General features: G+C 40.5%; 1 protein-coding gene across 4 annotated transcripts in view; it reads left to right on the top strand.

Annotated features, from left to right (window-relative positions):
- The window catches only part of nckap1 (NCK-associated protein 1), a 153,135-nt gene that overhangs the window by 72,365 nt on the left and 58,431 nt on the right, over positions 1-22,339 (top strand). For all 4 annotated transcript variants that reach the window (XM_055637842.1, XM_055637843.1, XM_055637845.1 and 1 more), the window contains 8 exons: positions 560-616; positions 4,496-4,592; positions 5,478-5,587; positions 7,343-7,475; positions 10,770-10,851; positions 10,964-11,022; positions 13,425-13,570; positions 15,065-15,197. In XM_055637842.1, coding sequence (XP_055493817.1) covers positions 560-616; positions 4,496-4,592; positions 5,478-5,587; positions 7,343-7,475; positions 10,770-10,851; positions 10,964-11,022; positions 13,425-13,570; positions 15,065-15,197 — 817 coding nt within the window. The remainder of the gene's footprint in view (positions 1-559; positions 617-4,495; positions 4,593-5,477; positions 5,588-7,342; positions 7,476-10,769; positions 10,852-10,963; positions 11,023-13,424; positions 13,571-15,064; positions 15,198-22,339) is intronic.

A 22,339-nucleotide genomic window follows, 5' to 3' on the forward strand; every position in this document is an offset into this window, starting at 1 on the left:
GCAACATTGCATCATAGTCTGTTCCCAATATAGTAAAATTCTCGAACAAGGTGCCAGGCTGGCAGATTTTCTGGATGACAGGATACTTTTTCTATTAATCCCTCACACTCTTAATTCAATTTAATTGTTATACTGTATCAAAAATATTCCAGGGAGCAGGGAAGTTAAAAGGGAATGTGGAGAAAGAGTTTCTCAAATGTCACATGATGAGCCAAATGCTAATCTATTTGCATTTCTGGTCCCGACCTGAAACGTCAGCCATCCATTCTCTCCACAAATGCTGACTGACCTGCTGAGTTCTTCCAGCACTTTGTCTTTGCTGAAGATTCCATCATCTGCAGTTCCTTGTGCTAGCATTTCTGAATAGTTGGATAACAAATGATCGGTTTTACTGTCTAAAATGTTTGAAAAGTGCACGTTATTCTTCAATGGCCTGCCAAATTATTCACTGCTCCTTGGCAGGCTCTTTCTAGTGTAGATTTCATTGTGCTTATTTAAGATTTGCACACAATTTCTAACGTTCACGTTCATAACATGAAATTGTACTTTGTTTCCACAGCTACAACAAACGCATAGCTGATATTCGTGAATGTCGAGAAACTGCGTTATCACATGCGTAAGTGCATCCAAAGTTTGTAATTGATTTGGAAGTCCTTTAATACCATAGAATACAATATGGAAAGGAACAATTGGCTCAGATATTGCTGAGTGCGGTCTTTCGTCAGTACTCACTGCTCTGATTACCCATTGCACTACATGTTCTGGTTTGGACGGCAATCCTAATAGTTTATCATATCCTGAAATTGATCTTGTGTTGTAACAGTCTTGTGCTGGATAATTCAGTCATTTAAGCAGTCCAGAGAACGTACAGCTTGGAAAAATTATTTAAACAAATTTAAATTGTAAATAAATCCACATATAAACATTTAATCACCGAGGAAGCAAAATTATCCTTGAAGTTTTCCTTGTAGAATGACAGCTTCGAGGTTCTGGATTTGGACCTGCATGTGGCAGAATCCCAAATTGGCCTGTATTGATGTGGATTAGTATCAGCAATTCATTACAGCACTGCTGGCCTTTTATTAAATTATGGATGAAGATTGAGCCTACAAATTGGTTGATCTATGGCTACCAAAATTGAGGTGCGTGACAGTTGGAACTGTAGAATGCTGTGGCATGGAAATAGGCTGTTCAGCCCGTCAGATGTGCAGTAATGAAAACCACACACAATTGAAATAACAGGAAAAGGAATTTGTCACACACAGGTACACAAAAAGGCTGGAGAAACTCAGTGGGTGCAGAAGCATCTATGGAGCGAAGGAACTAAGCAACGTTTCGGGCCGAAACCCTTCTTCAGACACACACAATTGATATATTACAATTGACAAAAAACTAAGTACTGTAGATGCTTGAGGTTTGAAATTAAGCCAGAAAATGCTGGAGATACTCAATAGGTCTGGCCAGATATGTGGAGAGAGAAACAGAATTGTTTCTTTCTTTGGAGGTTTCATAAGCTACCAAGCTTCTCCAAATGTTCTGTTTTTATGACCAGGGTGCCCCATGGATTGTTCTTTCAAATACAAGAGCCATATATTTTGCTACCAGATATCTTATTCAAACAAATCCGCCAAGCAGAGCTGGTCCAAACCCTTAAAAACTTCTCCTTTCGACTCCTCCCACTTCCTCCAGATCCAAAGCGTAGCTATGGGCACTCGCATGGGCCTGAGCTATGCCTTCCTCTTTGTAGGGTACGTCGAACAATCCCTGTTCCAGGTGTACACTGGCCCTATGCCCAAACTCTACCTCTGCTACATTGGTGACTGCATTGGTGCTACCTCCTGCACCCATGGAGAACACTGAATTCATCCACTTCAGCACTAATTTCTATCCTGCATTAAAATTCACTTGGACCATTGCCTACATCTCCCGACAGTTTCTAGATCTCACTGTCTCCATCACAGGAAACAGACTATTGACCGACATCTACTAAAGCCTACTGACTCCCACAGCTATCTTGACTACACTTCTTCCCACCCTTCTTCTTGTAAAGACTCTATCCCCTTCTCCCAATTCCTCCATCTATGCCGCATCTGCGCCCAGGACGAGGTTTTCCATACCGGGGCATTGGAGGTGTCCTCATTCTTTAGGGAACGGGGGTTCCCCTCTTCCATGATAGATGAGGCTCTCACTGGGGTCTCCTGCACCTATTGTCTATTGATATCCCACAGCTCTGCTCTTACTCCCCCTCCCCCCTTCTCGTAACAATGACCGAGTCCTCTTTGTCCTCACCTTTCACCTCAGCTGTCGCATACAACATATAATCCTCCAACATTTTTCGCCACCTCCAAAGGGATCCCACTACTGGCCATATCTTCCCATCTCCACCCCTTTCTGCTTTCCGCAGAGACCCTTCCCTTTGTAACTCCCTGGTCAACTCGTGTCTTCCCACCCAAACCACCCCCTCCCCAGGTACTTTCCCCTGCAACCGCAGGAGATGCAACACCTGTCACTTTACCTCCCCCCTCGACTCCATCCAAGGACCCAAACAGTCTTTCCTGGTGAGGCAGAGGTTCACTTGCACCTCCAACCTCATCTACTGCATCTGCTGTTCCAGGTATCGACCTCTACATCGGCGAGACCAAGCGAAGGCTTGGTGATCGTTTTGCAGTCTACCTCCGCTCAGTCCGTCTTAACCAAGCTGATCTCCCGGTGGCCCAGCACTTCAACACCCCCTCCCATTCACAATCTGACCTTCCTGATCAGGGCTTCCTCCATTGTCAGTGTGACGCCTAGTGCAAATTGGAGGAATAGCACCTCGTATTTCGCTTGGGTAGTTTACACCCCAGCGGTATGAACATTGACTTCTATAACTTCAGGTAGCCCTTGATCTCTCTCTCCTTCCCCTTCCCAGTCCTCCCACTAGTCCCACTGTCTCCGCCCACTTGCTTTCTTTGTCCTACCCCCTCCCCTGACATCAGTCTGAAGAAGGGTCTCAACCCGAAACGTTGCCAATTCCTTCTCTCCATAGATGCTGCCTCACCCGCTGAGTTTCTCCAGCATTTTGTGTCTACCCTCTTGAATTCCTTAGTTTAATTTAGAGATACAGTGTGCAAATGGGCCCTTTGGCCCACTGAGTCTGCGCCGAACAACAATCCCCGTGCACTAGCATTATCCTACACACTAGGGATAATTTACCAAAGCCAATTAACCTACATGTCTTCGGAATGTGGGAGGAAAGCGGAGCATCCATGGAAAACACATTCAGTCCCAGGGAGAAGGTACAAACTCCTTACAGACAGCACCTGTAGTCCGGATCGAACCTGGGTTTCTGGCGCTGTAAGGCAGCAACTTTACAGCTGTGCTGCTCTAAATGTCTGCCTGAGGATTGAACATCGGGCACCAGTTTATAATGGGAATTTAATCAGCCTCTGCTTTAACGAAACATTAATTCTTCATTATAGTGCATGTTTATATTTGACATTTTTCGTCAGTTTCGTGGACATTATTTATCACCCTTACTCTCAATTATGGTTCACAATCTTGGGAATCTCTACTAACATATTTTACAAAAAAAATTAGATCACAATTAAGAGTTGAGCTAACGGACTCATTTGCGCACTCGCCACAATGCTTGGATCGGGTAGAAAAGATAGCTGGAATTGTTTTGCAAAATGCACTGCAATGACAGAGAGAACGAGAGTGAAATGAGTATTGAGCTGGGCAATCATGTTGTGATTCTCTGCACCTCACCTGGCTTTCATCCTATATTATTGAAGTTGAGGATAAGGTTCACTGGTAACCAAGAAGATTTGAAAACAAATTCTGGGGTATTTCATTCCTCATTGTATCATTGAGGAAAGATGATGATTATTACTTTTTGATTTGTATTTATGTCAATAATTAATTACAAGATTTGAAGTTATTTTAGCAACAATAACTTTGCCAAGAGTAACTAAAGAAAATCAATGTTTGGCTTTGCTGAACTAGACAGATTAATACAAGTGTTGAAACAGTAAGGGACTGAATAACATTAAAAGCAATGTCATTCCCAGTGTAATCTAGTATTACCTTTGTGGATGAATGAATGCCACAATGATATCTCCTTTCAAAAAAAAAAGTTTGCAAGATCAACTGTTACTGTCAGCATGCTATACTTATGCCGTCAAGAACCTAGCATATTTTCTCATAAGTGACATAAATGCAGAAAAGTAGATCATCATACAAACTCTTCATCCCAAATCATACATATATGAGCAATCGCTGAGGATTGTTGAGAGTTTGCAAAGATCCCTTCCATTCATGATTTTTGAGCAATTCCATTCAGGTATTCTGTATGCCACGAATAAAGGAATGTGTAAGAAAATTGAATGTCATTCATTTAGCAACCAGTTATCTATGTGAAGAACCTAATATGTATTTCATTTTGCATGGCTCTATTTTCTACCTAATTTCTGAATGTTAATATTAATTTCCATTCTGACCGTTGCCCCTTCAGTGGACCACTACACCGAGAGCGACGCAAGTTTTTGCGGTCTGCCTTGAAAGAGCTTGCCACTGTTCTTGCTGACCAGCCTGGGTTACTTGGTCCAAAGGTACTGTGTTCATATTTAAGTCAGTATTTTCTTTCAATAGAATTTAGATCATAGGGTGGAAAAACTGATGTTTATGTCATCATCAGTTCTTGCTGAAACAAAGAATCATTCCCTCTGCCTTATCAGGAGGTGAAAATAAATGTACAGTTGTTTTTCAACTACTTAACTTGTGCAAAGGCATTTTACAACATAAGTTTAGTTTCTCAAACTTACACCTGATTGTTATCAGAATATTTTTTCCTTACACAATACATGTAAAAATTGCATATGCGCCATTTCTGGTATGCTTGGATATGAATTTATTTGCAAATTGGATAACACTGGATTTCACAATAAATACATTTGAGCAAATGTTATACAGGTCGTCCACAAGTTATGGTTGGATTCTGTTCCTGGAAAGTTTAGACCAAGGGTTCCCAACCTGGGGTAAATGTACCCCCAGGGGGTACATTTTGCCTACCCAGGGGGTAAATTTGTTGATTCTGGATTTGTACATATTTTTTCTCATTGACTGACTGGTTCTGGTATAAATCTGTTCATCATTAGTTGCTCATAAATAAGTGAAATAACATTGTTACGTGCTGTTAAAGTTGCCTGGGGTAAACGGGATGATAAAGGTTGGGAACCCCTGGTTTAGACTACATGTTGTACTGGAACAGTTCACGTCAGAAATGTGGCTACAAACTCTGTTCCCATGGCGGAAGATGCATGCAGCTGCTGGTAAATACATACGGCCAGTCTCCCAAACGCTCACTCATATGTAGGGGCTGTACATAAATTGTGTGTTCGTAAGATGGGGAGGACCAATACCACCTTTGAGACAGCTTAAAACAACATTTTAGCAGAATGTTACCCCTTGATTTGTCATTTGGACTCTCCTTGTAGGCACTCTTTGTTTTCATGGCTCTATCTTTTGCACGCGATGAAATTATTTGGCTGCTTCGTCACGCAGATAACATTCCAAGAACAAGAAACAGTGATGACTTCATAGATAAGTAAGTAAATGTGTTAAATGTATCTCTCATTCCACCCATGGTGGTCAGAACTTCAGGGGTCCGAGGCTAATCTTTTAATATCAGTCAGAATGCACATTTGACATAAAGGGGATAAATGAGGAGAAATCATTTAACATGAAGGAAATTATAAGCTTTGATGGATTGATTGTTTGGATTCTGTAGTGAAAATGGAGAGTGCAGAAAGATGCGTTGAAACTAGCATGGGCTGAGTTAGTTTTGGTGAGAATGGGGAAATATGAGGAATGAATGTGTGAACAGCTCTCGTGGAGATAAGGGGGAAGTGGGTGTGAGTGAAAGTGAAGGTGGGAGGTGGGGGAGGAACCTGCCGATGTGGTAAAGATGGGAGGGGGGGGTGGGGGTGGGGGGGGGGGGGGGGGGGTAGACTGCTGATGGAGAGGGATGTGAAGATGGGGGTGAGCCCACATTCATAAAGTGAAGGCCTGGGGGGTAGGTCTTAGCTGTGGGTTGAGTTTGGAGGGGAGCCCATGGGCGAGTGGGAATCTGGTAGTAGTTGATCGTTGAGCAAAGGAGTCTTGGTTTGCTTTTAATATGAAATGACGAAAATGCTAAGAGATGGAAAAGTATCTGTGAGCAAATTTCTCAACTGGGCGACCTTTAGACTTGGAAAAAATGAACCTAGACCTATATCATAGACGAGTGGATGAGAATTTATAAAGATTTAACATATAAGGAAATAAGGGAGTTTGGTTGAAAATATCCTTGAGAACCTCCCCCATAAGACGGATGTTGAACAAAGTATTATTGAACCTGTACACCAGTTGAGCGTGGTGCAAAATGTCGGTGACAGCTGTGATGATTACACCCCTAAAATGTTATTGAAGAAATTAAAACAGGCAAAAAGGTGTGGCTGATTATAGCTAGAAATTATTCAAACAGGTTTAGGGAAAAGGAACTGAGTTAAAGTTTCAGATCACGGGCCTTTTGATTGGGGGAAAATAGGGATAACATTGTTTGAACCTATGTAGGAAGTTCCACCATCATTTGAGCTCCAAATTTTTCCACATTTCTTCTAATACTTTCATGATGAGAAATCTTGGATTTGAAATGCACACTTAGCATCCAGTGACATGATGGTGGAGTTCCAACTACTTGCCAGCCTCAATATAGTAATGTTTCCTATCCCAACTCCTGTTGGAACAGGTTCTAACTTTTAGATTATGCTTCTTGGCCTTGGATGCTCCTTAAAATCAAATTCCACCCCGCTCCCTCCCTGGAATATCTGAATTCAGATATATCATTGTAATTGTTTGAATCCAGGTATTGTTTAGCTATCCACTTAATCTATACAAATATTCTTTAGTTTCACAAGGTAAAATTCATCCTTTCATAATAAGTAGGAGTACTGTTTTAAAAAAAAAAGGCATGTGTAACAAGTTTTCCATGGCTGCATTATGCTTGTTAAATTGCTAAATGTTTGAAATTGGAGACAATGATGGTTTGAAACTGATCAAGCTAAGTTAAAAGGGATTATCCAACATTGTGCATTTTCATCAATGATGTGCAGTTGATTTAGCAAGATTTATAATAAGTGTTTGATAACAAACTGAATATTATGACTTATAATGTGCTTATTCTTTTGCAATTAATACGTCTAAGGATTGAAATGATTTTATTTTGAAATAAGTATTTTGCTATGTACATTGTTTCTGCTTTGGAATCTAATCAATCTGTAATTAGGAATTATTTACATTTTTGTGGAATTTTTTTTTGTAGGCACATTGCTGAACTGATCTATTACATGGAAGAGCTCAGAGCACATGTACGCAAATATGGACCAGTGATGCAGCGATATTATGTCCAGTATCTTTCTGGCTTTGATGCAGTGGTACTGAATGAACTTGTGCAGGTATCACTTTTGTAAAGTATTAATAAAACATTAGGTTACAATGCTATGAAGGAAAATGTACTTGCTGATTTTTTTAAGTGGGCAAATGATGCTGGATAAATAATAACTCAATTATCCTTTGCCTCCAAGCAGATTTGTTGTAAAATCATCAGTATTAAAGTGCGTGTGAGATATCTATTTCTGCTCCAGTGCAAAAGTTTAGTGTGTGCTGATTTTCATTGTTCTTTTGGCTTGATCTTCTTTCGGACCAAATTGTAGTGAGTTCAGCTTGATGTAGAAACACTTTATGCATTGCCCTGTCCCCTGTTTTATGCACGGTCCTTGGCCTCCCCATGTCCATGCTAATCTTGTAGACACTGTAGATACTTTTGCTCTGGGTCTTCTGATCCAGAAGTCATGTTGCACGATGAAGCGAGATTCCACCAACATCTGAGCTCTGGCCACCAGAACCAGAGGACATTGAGGACCAGAGCTTGAAATGCCCTGGTGGCATTTAATAGGAGGCAAGGTTGGGTTTGGAGCCTATTTTTTCATACATCTGATTTTCGGAGACTTTGTAAAAACGATTAATATTTATATAAAAGTACAAAACTATTTAATTGAAGCATAAGTCATTTAAAAAAAAATGAAATAGTTGAACTTTTCTTCCCTGATCATCTGGACAGGAATTCTCAATCAAATGAAAGATGATTCTAATCATAGAGCACGTCTGCTACACGAGTAACTGTTGAGGCGGACAAGTCTATGATGTATTTAACCGACAAGTGGTTAAATGCCAGGCCATCCTTTCAAAATTATTGGACACTTCATTCAATGCAACTTTTTTCTATAACCTTTTTACTTGCACACAGAAGTACATTTATTCACAGGTTTTTGCATGTGATATCTATCACATATCAATTAGTATTGCATGACATACTACTTTGTCCCAATTGCTGCAAAATGTTCTGGATTGAGCTGCGTTGGTACATTTTCCATGTGTCCTTTTAAAAAAAAAAAAAATTAAAACGCCTTCAGAACCAACCCTTCTCCCTTACCAACATCATGTCATGAATTGTTCCTCTGTTCTTTTCGTGCAGTCAACTTCTTTTGAAAGTTATGGGCAAGAGGGATAGAGGTGAAATCTACATGTATATTATTAGTTATCTTTTATGTCTAGTCTTTGCAGTAGAGTAAAATGACACGAAGAAAATAAGAGGCGACATGATATATCGTGTTGCTGCGGGTTACTTTCAGAATTTTACATGCAGTGTAGTTGAGTAGCCAGTAGATGGAGTATGAAACTGTCAAATATTCAATTGTACACAGAGAAAGATACAGGTGCACAACCGTTTATCTGAAAGCCTTGGGACCAGACACTTCTTGGATTTCGGAATTTTTCGGATTTCCGAATGGAAGATTTTTTAGCGTAGATTAGGTAGGTAGCGCGGGCGGCTTGAAAAGTCTGGAGCGGCTGCCTCTTCCCCGGAGACCGGGGAATCATTGTAAATCATTGATTAAATGTTAGTCAGTTAGTTTGGAGGGATTTTAAGTGGTGGTGGGGGGAGTGAAGGGGGAAACTTTAATTCTTAGTCCCCTACCTGGTCGGAGAGGCGGGGAGCGGGCAATGCCTTACCGGGTCGCCGTGCAGTAAGCTCCGGAGCGCTGTGGCCGCCGACTCCCAACATCGCGGAGCTGGGGGCTGCGGGCGTCCGGCCGCGGGTGGCGCCGGTTGGAGCTCCGACCCCGGAAACTCTACCCCTGGCTGCGTGGCGTTCCAAATCCAGCGCCGCCCGCGGCCAGATGACAGCAGCCCCAGCTCCGCGATGTTGGGAGTCAGCGGCGTCGCAGCGCTGGGATACCAGCGGGGAGCGGGCAATGCCTTACTGGGTCGCCGTGTGGTAAGCTCCGGAGCGCTGTGGCCACCGACCCCAACATCGCGGAGCTGGGGCTGCGGGCGTCCGGCCGCGGGCGGCGCTGGATTTGGAGCGCCGCGCAGCCAGGGGTAGAGTTGCCGGGGTCGGAGCTCCAACCAGGCGCCGGCCGGCCCGCAGCCCCAGCTCCGCGATGTTGGGAGTCAGCGGCCACAGCGCTCCGGAGCTTACTGCACGGCGACTCGGTAAGGCATTGCCCGCTCCCCGCCTCTCCGACCAGGTAGGGGACTAAGAATTAAAGTTTCCCCCTTCACCCCACCCCCCCCCCCCCCCCTCACATAAACGCCAAACTAACTGACGAACATTGAAGCAATGATTTACAGATGTTTAAGTGTCTTCCCGGTCTCCGGGGAGGAGGCAGCCGCTACAGTAGTACAGACTTGGGTTGACCGTGGGTCGTTTCGGGTCAAGTTTGGCGCCAAACGCGAGCTTTGGTGTGCAGACAACATCCTGGAAAAAATGTCCGGTTTTCGGAGCTTTTCGGTCTCCAGAACTCCAGATAAAAGGTTGTGCACCTGTTCTGGTAAATTATAATTTTTCTGCACGTAAAAAGTTTGACACAAACATTTTTAAAAGAGCTAACTTTCCAGATTTGTCTGTATTCCGCTGTCTTGCGCATTGTGTTAATCTTTAGTTTTTATAAAGGAGTATATTTTCAACATTTAATATTTCAATGATAAAATGGTTCTTTTCACTTCTTTATGTCACCCTGATATTGACATGGCTCCTGATTTACTTCCTAAGGGTGTCGGAAATGGGCCATCTCTATTTCAAGGTGCTTCTCATAGATGATGTTGTTGTATATGATGGGCTTTAGCTCGGTCTGCTATGCAAAGTTTGCACATGGAGTTTCACTTCATTTTTAATGAACCTGGAAATCATTCCTGCACTTGCGTAGAATAATCGTGTTGTAGATTTGGTGGTCTACCTGAAAATTCATCATAAATGTTTGTATTTTGTTCAATTTGCCTTGGTAGTTTTTCAGTTCACAGGTTGATTGATTCCTTTGGATCTTGCGACCTTCAAATATTGCTGTAGAACCTTTCACACAAAGGGTGGTGGGTGTGCAGAACGAGCTGCCAGAGGAGGTAGTTGAGGCAGGGTCTACTGCAACATTTAAGAAACAATTAGTCAGGTACATGAATAGGACAGGTTTGGAGGGGTACAGGCCAAACGCAGGCACTAGTATAGATGGGACATGTTAGTTGGTGTGGGCGAGTTGGGCTGAAAGGCCTATTGCCACGCTATATTCTGTACCCTTGTGATTTTGTTTTGCACTATTATACATGTATAGCATGATTTGACAGGATAGCACACAAAGTTTTTACTCTCGCAGTAAACATGATAAATCATTGAATATTTTATAATTTTTCCACTCTAGAATCTTTCGGTGTGTCCAGAAGATGAATCCATCATTATGAGTTCCTTTGTAAACACTATGACTTCCTTAAGTGTAAAACAAGGTGATGTGTTTATTTCAAATATACTTTAATTTCATTCTGAATAAAAGTACATTTATCCTTTGCAAGAAAGAACCTTTCATTACAATATCACAAATTTTCTTTGGATTTGCAGTGGAAGATGGAGAAGTATTTGACTTCAGAGGAATGAGACTGGACTGGTTCAGGCTGCAGGTAAAACCAGAGAGCTTTTGTAGGACAGATTAGCCTACTCCGACTGTTTATTATTTTGTGTTTTTAATTCACATGATCAAGTTAGTTGAATAATCGGTCACAGAAACTAATTTTTCAAAGTGTCACCCTTTTGTTTTTTAATCAATGCCAAATATTTGTTATACAATTGAGGTAAAAGTTAATGTCACATTTTTTTAATTTTTAAATCACTTTAGGAAATCGTGCAAACATTCTTCATGATAACTAAATTTATCGCGGCTATTACACTATATGCCATTAAAAACCAGAGCATGAGGACAATTACTCTGAAAAACTTAAATAGTAAATATCTTGTGTTCCCATCTTTCTTGATGTTTGGGTTGAAGATTATTATAACCTTTGACTATACACTTAATGTTCCCTCTGCTTGCTTTACATTTGTAATTAATGTTATAAACAGTACAAATGAGCACAATCATCCTGGCAATGTAAAGTTTGGTACTTTGATTAACTATTTGACCACAGAAAAGAAAGATCCTTAAATTCCTGGAGAACAAAGAAGGGAAGAGATTGAAAATGTTTTCCCCCTTCCATCACAGTGAGGAATGTGGAGGAGTCACTGGTGGATGTTTATGTTAATGTATTTTGTGTGTTATTTTGCTTTTTATTGGTATGACTGTATGGCAAATGAAATTTCTTGTATTTTGTAAAACATACTTGGCTAATAATAATAATAATAAACTTTATTACGGACTCGAGGTCCAGACAAGGGGCAACATTACATTAAAAAAATGCATTGCATATTAAATATCATAAATACATATAAAATCTTAGTATATCATTTATAAAAGCATCATAAATTATATATTTTTTAAACCCACAATACATAAGTTAAAAATCCAGATTAAAAGAATGATCAATGTCCTACAACGAGACAACGATACCAGTGTCTCCACAGCTGGGATTCGTAGCGTTTAGTGCTAACCCTTATGTTTGACAAGGCCACAATAAATACTTTTTTAGAGTCATTTATCCTGCAAATGAATTTATACATGTGATGTCTTAGGATAGCTTCTAAAGTACTGACTCCTGCAGCCACAAACATATTACTGGCATTACACCATCTAGATTTCCTTAGCAGTGTTCTTATGGCATCGTTATATGCCACCTTTAGTCTCTGCAAACTTGTCTTTCCATAGTTCGACCACAGGTGCGCAGTGTAGAGTGGTGTGCAGTATGCTCTAAATAGCGACATCTTCACCACATCTTCACACGCACCAAATTTACGCAAGAGAATATTCGCCTGTACATACATCATGCGTCGTTGCCTATAAATATCCTCATCATCTGTCATTTGTTGTGTAATAATATGCCCTAGATATTTTACCTTATTACAGACACTAAGATTATTGTCAGACAATTTAAAATCAGGAAATTTTAATCATTTATCCTCTTTGGTTCTGCAGATCATAACAGCACTCTTACTAGCATTATATTTAATGTCATGTTCCACACCATATACAATAAAGTATGATTATGATTATGATGATGTGAATTAAGGTAGATTATTTTGGATATTAATGTTAATTAGCTAACAAGCTGAAGTAAATTCACAGCAATCAAAAAACGTCAAGATTTGCCTTAACTTAACTTAATTGTCTCTTGAAATAATTGCAGATTAACTAATACCATGAATTTGGACTTGCAAAAAGTATCTGCCCTCCTGCCACATTTTAAGTGCCACTAAAATTGAATACTTTAAAGTTAATGCACCAAAGGGTGGATGACAAAATTGTTTGCGGTCTGAGAAGTAGGAATAGCATTGGTCTGAAATGTTATCTGTGGTTCTTTGCAGAAGCTGCCTGACCTGAGCATTTATAGCATTGTCTGCTGTTATTCCAGATTTTCCAGCATTCGTTTTTGTTATTTTCACAAATTTAGTATTTGGGGTGTCGGTGGAATGGATTGAGGATTATCTAAAGAGACTCCGAACGATCTGACACATGGCAGATGAAATTTCACAGTGTCAATTAATACATTTTGATACAACCAATGAGACACCTATGTCCCAGGTCTTTTAAGGTGGTAGAATATGTTTAGGAAGATTCAAAACAAAACGGCAACAGAAGGGATTCCTTGTGCTGGAGTATTTATAGCTACGTTGTTAGCACTGCATGTAACTTGTGGAACCATATTTCTGCAAGTTGAACCGTTTTATTTTATTTTATTTTTTTAAATCGTCGAAAACATTAGCGACGCATTGATGCTGGTTTCTGACGGGCATACCTTACAATGCTATGCACGGCAGTGATCGCAATTCTGTATTGGGGTAGTTAAGTGTTGAATTAACAAAGTAATTTTAACTGTAGGTTTTTTCTCCATCACCATATTTGAATCGAAAAAATTGCCTGTTTTGTTTATAGGCTTATACCAGTGTTTCCAAAGCTTCTCTGAATCTATCAGACCACAAGGAGTTAGGAAAAATGATGAACACTATTACATTTCACACAAAAATGGTAGACTCTTTGGTTGAAATGCTGGTGGAAACTTCAGATCTTTCAATCTTCTGGTAAGTTATTCTGTTTTTGAATTTTATAAATCAAATTGACTTTACTAACTCGAAAAGCAGACCAGAAAATACTCCCGGATACATATGCCAGTCTTTTAAGAATTTAACTTGGGGGGCACCAAAAATGTACCCATGAGAAGTGTTGCATTTGAACAAAAGCAATAACTATTTGTTTACCTTGACATCAATTCTACAGTATGCTTGACAAAGCAAAAAATTCAAAATTATTTTTGTTATTGTATGAAGTATTTAAATATAGCACCTCTGTTTTTTTGCAATAAGACAAACGTTTGTGTACTGCCATTCTTGATTCCATGAATCAAAATGTTGCGTTATGAGAAAAAAATCTACTTGATATTTTGATGTTTAACTGGGGAAGTGTTACATAGTCAGTAGTGCCATCTTTAGACCAAGACATAATGAGGGAATAATTGGAACATTAACGGGCCTGTCCCACTTAGGCGACTCTTTAGGCGACTGCCAGGGACTAGTTTTAATGGAATTCACCAGGTGACAACAACACCTACGTCAACCTAAGACAACCTACGACAGCAAAAATTGTCGCTACTGTCGCCAACATTTTTTCAACACGTTGAAATTTTTGCAGCCGCCGCCTATAGTCGCCAAAAAATCGCCTAAGTGAGACAGGCCCATAAGATTCATGAACCTTAATTTCCCCCATTGTTCAATCCTTTATTTCTCTAGGCCCTATTTTTTTTCCCAACCTCAACCCCTCCTTTTCTCCCAGTTTGTTTAATTATGTTCATGTGCGTGTGATTATTTTTGTGATTTCTGCCTTCTGCCTGATATGTAAGGAAATGACTTGCCACTACATAAGGACATTTGTATTTGTCATTTGTTCTCACAAATTACACCAGGTTTGATCCACGTACTTCCAACTTATTGACTGGTTTCAAACCGAAAGACATAAGTTCAGTGTGCAGTCCTCTGTGGTAACACCCTCGTTCTTAACCATCCCTTCTCTTGCGTCAAAAGATTGTTTGAAATATGTATCTGTTGAGCTGGAAAATATGTAATTACATCTTGTATGAAATTTAAAATGTCAGATTTATCTTGCAAAACTCCTATGCACTAAACAGGCATCACACACTTGCTAATTTCTTAAACTTGGTGCTCTCTTAATTTTTAATTTCTTGTCCAAATAAAGGTACATTAGAAACATTTGCAAATATGCATATTTCCAAAAAGGAAATTAAACCCATCAACATTACTTCTGAAGGGTTTCGGCCCGAAATTACTTCCTCCATAGATGCTGCTGCACCCGCTGAGTTTCTCCAGCTTTTTTGTGTAACCAACATTACTTCCTATATGTGTTAATATTATTATTATTATGAATTATTATTATGAATAATGTTGAACAGATTTAGGAAATGCCTGAAATTTCATTTTTGTTGAGGTTTAAGTAAATTACTATATTTTGTGGGTTTATGGAATTATTAGTAAATATATTGAAATTGTGTTCATTCTCTTAAGCTTTTACAGTCGTGCTTTTGAAAAGATGTTTCATCAGTGTTTGGAATTACCCTCTCAATCACGATATTCAATTGCTTTCCCACTGGTTTGCACACATTTCATGAGCTGCACTCATGAACTGTGTCCCGAAGAGGTAAGATTTTTTTCTGACTGACTTCCATTGCTGCCTGTAGCCCTTGTGCACACATGATTCATCTGGGGGAGCGGGTGTATTGTGTTAATCTTTTGCAAGTTCAACAATAAAGTCTGACAGCATAGTTATAATCTTCAGCCATAAATGCTCTGCCTTTCAGAAGGCTGAAGGTTAAAAGTAAAGTCAAAATGCAGCTTCATGTTTTTAATTATACTTAAAAAGCACATGTTGAAGACCTGTTCAGTCGGCTAAATTGTAGGAAAAAAGGGTGATATACTCGGTGCTTTCTGTTTTGGTCATCTATAATTTCATTTTGTACCATTCCTGTTGATATGCATAGTTCAAAGCTCTGGCAAATACCTACTAGAACTGCTTTAGTTCCACATCCTGATAAACACCACCTTTAATGTCTACAACTGTTTTATTAATACGGTTACATTGACATGGGCAAACATGTTTCCTGTGTGAATGGTTTGGGGGGACAGTTGCTTTGGAAATGCGACACAATTTTGTTTAGTTATCTGTTAAAAGGCTTTGAGTAAAGACTGACTGGCTTTAAGAAAAAGACTTATAGCAAGTTCACTAGTACCACTACTTTCCTGATAAGTAGTGTCACACTGACTTTTATAACTATATTCTCTAAAACTCCAATTCTAATCTATGAAGGAGCTGTAAAGGTCAGCCACTTTAAAGGATACCCAGTTTTGATTAAAAGTATCTGAATCAATCTGTGCTAATTGATATTTGCCATTGTACAAAGCTCCATCACTTTAATAGTTCAGTGTTAGTTTGGCAGACAGGAGTTTATTTTCAAGGGGGCTCTTTACCATTGCAATTTGATTTGCATTATGGAAAGTATCATTGAGCCCACCATGTCTAGATGGTTGCTGCATGTTTTATACCCTATATATCTAAAATGCAGAAAAATTATGAAGGAACTTTCCTCGCTATGTCTGAAGAATCATGACCAGTAGAACTAAATGATTTAAGTTAACTAGTCATGTAAATGGTTAATTATGACCTCCGCTTGGCAAGATTAAGGTTGAACATTAAACTTTTTATACAGATATTACAAAAATCTGTGTCAGACTTCTTTGTCAGGCTTTTTGTACATTCCTGTTGCTTATTATTTTCCCATATGGGAAATCCATTGCACATGAAGATAGTGGTTGGAAAATGCTGACATTTGCTCCAGACACAGACATTTGGTTGATCAACACGTCCAATTAACCCAACCCAGTGTAGTTTGTCTGCCAGTTAGAATCAATTGCCAAAAAATAGCACAACCCTTTTCTCAGTCAATGCAGGCTGGAACATCCAGCAGCAGTGGGTTACACCTTGGACTTGAACAAGTTTTATGACTTACTGCTTAATGGAATGGTGTGGCTTATGATCCACCAATGTATTCGCTAGGGTAATCAAACATGTTTATATTGAAGTTAAGCCCATAACATTAATCATCAAATGGCAATTGCAATAGTTGTCTTTGATAGGGTGCTGAAGGAATTCTGAACAGATTGGATGAATAAGGCAACTTAGAAATGTTTTATGACAGAGTTCAGTTCAGTTTTATTTGTCATATGTAGGTTAACACAGGGTCAACGGTACAATGAAATGTGTTTGACAAGACAACTGGTCACCTCAGCAATGATATTACAAGGATAAAAATAAGATTAAAAAAAGATAAGACAAAAGTGATATTGGTAGGTAAAAGACAACAATAAATAAAATAATCAACATATATGATGTGTTTATGAGTTCAGAAGCCTGATGGCCTGATGGTAAAAACTGTTCTTAAGTCTGGTGGTACGTGCAGCCATGCTCCTGTATTGTCTGCCTGACGGTAACAAGTAGAACAGTCTGCGTGCTGGATGGCTGTGGTCCTTGAAGATGCTGTGTGCCTTCCGCAGGCACCGCCTGTGGAAAATGCCCTGAATGGCCGGGAGACAGTTGCCAATGATGTGCTGTGCCGCCTTCACCACTCTCTGTAGTGATTTGCGGCTGTGGGCAGAACAGTTCCCGTACCAGACTGTGATGCCGCCCGTCAGCAGACTCTCGATGGTCCAACTGTAGAAGTTTGTGAGGATGCTGGCGTTCATGCCAAACTTCCTCCGTCTTCTCAGGAAAAAGAGCCGCTGGCGGGCTTTCTTAGTTATTGTGTCCGTGTGCAGTGCCCAAGAGAGGTCCTCAGTGATGTGCACACCGAGGAACTTGAAACTGCTGACCCTTTCAACCTCAGCATCACCGATGTGGATGGGGAGGTGTCCACTCCCCTGCTGTCTCCTGTAGTCCATGATCATCTCTTCAGTTTTGCTGACATTGAGAGAGAGGTTATTTTCCTGGCACCAGCTGTTTAGTGCCTTTACCTCCTCTTTATAGGCCGTCTCATTATTGTCTGTGATGAGGCCCAGGATGGTAGTGTTGTCAGCAAACTTTAAGATGATGTTAGAACTGTGCTTAGCAGTACAGTCGTGCGTGAACAGGGAGTACAGGAGAGGACTGAGCACACAGCCCTGTGGTGCGCCTGTGTTGAGGATCAGTGAGGAAGAGGTGCGGGTGCCAATTCTCACCACCTGGGGCCTGCCCGTCAGGAAGTCGAATATCCAGCCACAGATGGAGGTCACCAGTCCAAGATCAAGGAGCTTGGGGATGAGTTTTGAGGGAATGATAGTGTTGAATGCCGAGCTGTAGTCAATGAAGGGCATACTCACATATGTATTCCCTTTGTCCAGGTGGGTGAGCGCAGTGTGAGTTGCCATGTCGATGGCATCGTCCGTGGCCCTGTTTGGTCTATACGCAAACTGAAGAGGGCCCAAGGTGTCAGGGAGAGAGGAGCAGATGTGAGTTTTGACTAGTTGCTCGAAGCACTTCATGATGACTGATGTCAGTGCGACAGGACGGTAGCCATTTAAACAGGAGATTATTGGTTTCTTTGGAAGAGGAACAATGATGGATGCTTTGAAGGGGGTGGGAACCACAGACTGACTCAGGGAGAGGTTGAAGATGTTGGTGAACACCTCTGCCAGTTGATCAATGCACGCCCTCAGAGCCTGCCCTGGAATACCATCCGGCCCTGGAGCTTTGCGGTCATTGACCTTTTTGAAGGACCGCCTCACATCTGCCATTTGTAGGGTCAGTGAGGTAGTCCCCCTGCGCACCTATCGACTCATGGTGGCCACTGTGTTTGCATCGAACCGGGCATAGAAGGTGTTAAACCCATCCGGTAGCGAAGAGGTAGGCTGGACAGTGCTCCTGTTTTTCCCATTGTAATCCGTGATGCAACGTAATCCACTCCACATGCATCTGGGGTCAGAGCTGTAGTAATTAGAACCCACTTTGTTCCTGTAGACTCTCTTGGCTTTCCTGATGGACTTCCGGAGGTCATATCTGGCTGCTTTGTAGGCGTTGGGGTCCCCTGAGTTGAAGGCAGTGGTCCGTGCTTTGAGTTTAGCACAAATTTCCCGTCTGACCCAGGGTTTCTGATTTGGGTAAGTGCAGATGGTGGCTTTTGGAACAACATCATCGATGCACTTACTTATATAGCCTAAGACAGAGAATGTGTATTTGTTGATGCTGCCTTCTGCTTTCTGCCTCAAACATCTGCCAGATATGAACTTTTATTTTGGTAATTAATGCCCTTCACCCAGCCGCCAGTTAGTAACAATACCCTGTTGCACTATAAGCACTTGACTTGGGCTCAAAGTCCTATCCATGCCCTGAGATCTTTCACCACAGTTCTGCATTTATCCTGGCTTTGTAACAGTGGTACTCCGGAGCCTTAAGTTGATGGCCGTCTGCTAAAGACTGTGATGTGAAAAAGTTTCACAACTTAAATTGGTCTTCCATACAATCAGAGGGATGGCCTTTTCATTTTATGGCCTGGGTTCCACTTTTTGCAAAATCGTATCAGATGATTTATGGGATATTAGGAGACCTGCATTATCTCCACTGACAGACAAATTGCTTAAATTAGCTACATAAACTGGTTCATTTTAAAGAGAAAATGTGATTTTTGTATCTGCCATCTTGCAACATTCAACTGAAGGGAAGTATAATCGTAAAGTCCCACACTAATCTAGCTTCTCAGAATTTAAAGATGGTCAAAGTGCCTTGGATAATTCAGTCAAGATGTCGAATTGAACAACGAAGAGATAGATTGCTATGTGCCTTGCAGTATTCATTACATTTTGCACAGATGGAACATCATTTTTTTTAAACTGGAATTTGTCCAATCAGGAGGTTTATCTATCTTGGAGGCACAAGTTACAAGTATGTACAGTTGTTGTAATTGCCTTCAATCAGATACTAAGTACATAAGCAATGGTTTTAAACCAATGGGGTTATTAAACACAGCATCATCTTTTTAGCAATATTTTGTCATGTTTCAAACCACTCATGAGGAATACCACAGGATTTGTGTTAACCATAAGTATTTAATTTCAAAATGTTGGCATTTAAGAAACAGTCATTATAATTATTTAAGTACTTTGAACATTTGAGAAGCAACCAGCAATATTTATCAGAATGGAGCAATCTCAAGATGAAAAAGGATGACCCTGGAAGAATTTGGAAGCATGGCTTGGGAGATGGTGGGCAAAATCATGGAGTGCAATATGAAAAGTTGACTAGTGTTGGAGACACAATCAAACCTTAAAGGATTGTCTTAAAGGATTAAGTCTCTGGAAGGGTTTGCTAGTAGCGAAATGTGTTATTGATAGCCTCACTTGCAAACTGAGCTGTGATATTAACGTGTAGGAAGGAACTGCAGGTGCTGATTTAAACTGAAGAGAGGCACAAAAAGCTGGAGTAACTCAGTGGGACAGACAGCATCTCTGGAGAAAAGGAATGGGTCGAGGCTCTTCTTTTGTCTCGCTGAGTTACTCCAGCTTTTGTGATATTAATGTGTAGTGCAGTATATACGTTGATGACCATCCTCAGAATTCGAGATGGTTTTCAGCTATTACATTGAAAAATTGGGGAGGCCAACATTGGCAATCCAACTACAAATGGTATCGGACATATTTAAGTTTCAGAAATAGATTGTAGGGCTGTATTGGGGGATGCAAGAAGGAATAAGGATGGAACCAGACAGCTTTTGAGGTGAGTTAATGTTGAGGTAGAAGTTTGGATAGATTTGAGGACAATATCTAGTATGTCTAGTATCTAGCCCTACAGACTGCTGTGCCCACTTCCATCAATTTTTGTAGTAATAAGAAAGCATTTCTGTTATACTTTCTCTGCTACAGAAAGTTTGTATTCAAAGAAGGATCCTTATTCAAGCTTAACTGAGGCACGGAAATTGAAAGTAAAGACTGAAAATGCTGTAAATATTCAGTAGCTCAGGCCACATTGATGGGAAAGAAACAGAGCTGAGAGTTCCCAATTCTGGCAAAGCGTCTTCGACCCAAAACGTTAACTCAGTTTCTTTTCCCATGGATGTGGTCTGATCTGCGGAGTAATTCCAGCATTTCTGTTTTGGAATTGAAGCATATTGATTTTTTTTGTAAGATTGTTCCCAGGCTAGAGTGGAAGATAACTTGATGTTGATGGTGAACACTGCTGTTGTAAATTCCCACACCTGTTAATGAGCATGAAGGCATTTGATCCTGATTAAATGTAGATGCTGTATTGTTGTTATATCGATCATGAGGTCATTCTTTTGTTTGAGCATTCCCAGAGCAGGTAGAAAACCAACAAATGCTTCACTTATTTTAGCAATGTTATTTTCCAAAGGACACTTGCACCCTCTGTTATGAACCAAATATGATTCATTGATCTAGTTATTGACTGGCAAAAGGTTTTCAGTTAAGGAATTAAAAGCCCAGTATAGGGTAAAGCTTAGTAGATAGAAAGTATGTACTTGGGCAAAGCAAAAAATATTTAGGATGTGGACACAGCTGTTTGCTCCAATTGAAGACCAACCAATTTATTTAAAAAGATGAACCTTTCAGAAGCTAATGTTCACTTTGATTGTTTAGCTACTTCATGCAGTGAGTGATTTGCCTGTATTTCCTGCAGCCTAGAGATACAAGAGATTGCAGATGTTGAATCTTGAGCAAAACACAAAAAGCTTGCCTTTCCATTCCCATACTGACCTTTCTCTCCTTGGCCATTTTCATTGCCAGAGTGAAGCCATGTGCAAACTGGAAGAACAGTACCTCGTATTCTGGTTAGGTACTTTATAACCCAATGGTATGGATATAAAATTTTCCAATTTCAAATAACACCCCCCTCTTTCTCAGCCCTACCCTCGGCGTGCACACATTTCCTCCACCACCCTAGTAATATTGCTCCTTTCCCCTCCTCCTTACTTTCATCTCCCACCAAATATATAAAGTCCTATATATTTATTTTATCTCATCCCCCCCCCCCGTCCCCCCCCCCCCCCCAAGAAATTGCCCAGTCCGAAATGTCCATTTCCAGTCAATCTGTCCATTTCTCTCCACAACAGCATTTTGTTTCTTGTGGACCAGCTATACTTGCACCTAGCTCAATGTTGCCATGACATTTTCAAATTATTTAATCTAGTTGCGAGATTAAGATCTTTGCAGTATAGCTACGTACAGACCCTTAAATCAATCTGTGCCTCGCACAAAAGTTTCAGAAGTTATAATTTGTCATTTGTTCAAAAGAACGATGTAACCAGTAATAGGTCCATTCAGCATTTGCTACTGTCCGGCTGGAAGGAAGCATAGGCAGTGGCAAGAAATCAGAAGTCAGTGGGTTTCTGGCTTGAACTGACCTCTCATTTGAGCTGCAGAATAATGTACATGTTTATTTATGTTTTAGCCTAGTTTGAAAACCGCAAACGAATGCATTCCTTGGAGAAGATCTAGTTGTTTGTCCTTAATGGATCATCCCCACCCATGTTTCTTCAACTTTCCACGAGAAACCATGTTGAATTTGCCACCATTCCATTTAATTTTGTCACTGGGCTTTGTGAGGCACTTTTTTGGAGAGGCATCTTTGGGAGTTGAACGAGTGATGTCAGTTTTAGGTTAAATTGATGTCAAAAATAAATGCTGCAGCTATAGGTTCGAGATCCATTTCTGATTTGGGCACTCGGATGTTATGTGCTAAGCACTTGGTCCCTTCGGCGATTTTAGGTGTGCATACGAATGAGTAATTGTAATAATTTTAAA

Source organism: Leucoraja erinacea, chromosome 7 (genome assembly GCF_028641065.1).
Source record: "Leucoraja erinacea ecotype New England chromosome 7, Leri_hhj_1, whole genome shotgun sequence".
In the NCBI taxonomy this organism is placed as follows: Eukaryota; Metazoa; Chordata; class Chondrichthyes; order Rajiformes; family Rajidae; genus Leucoraja; species Leucoraja erinaceus.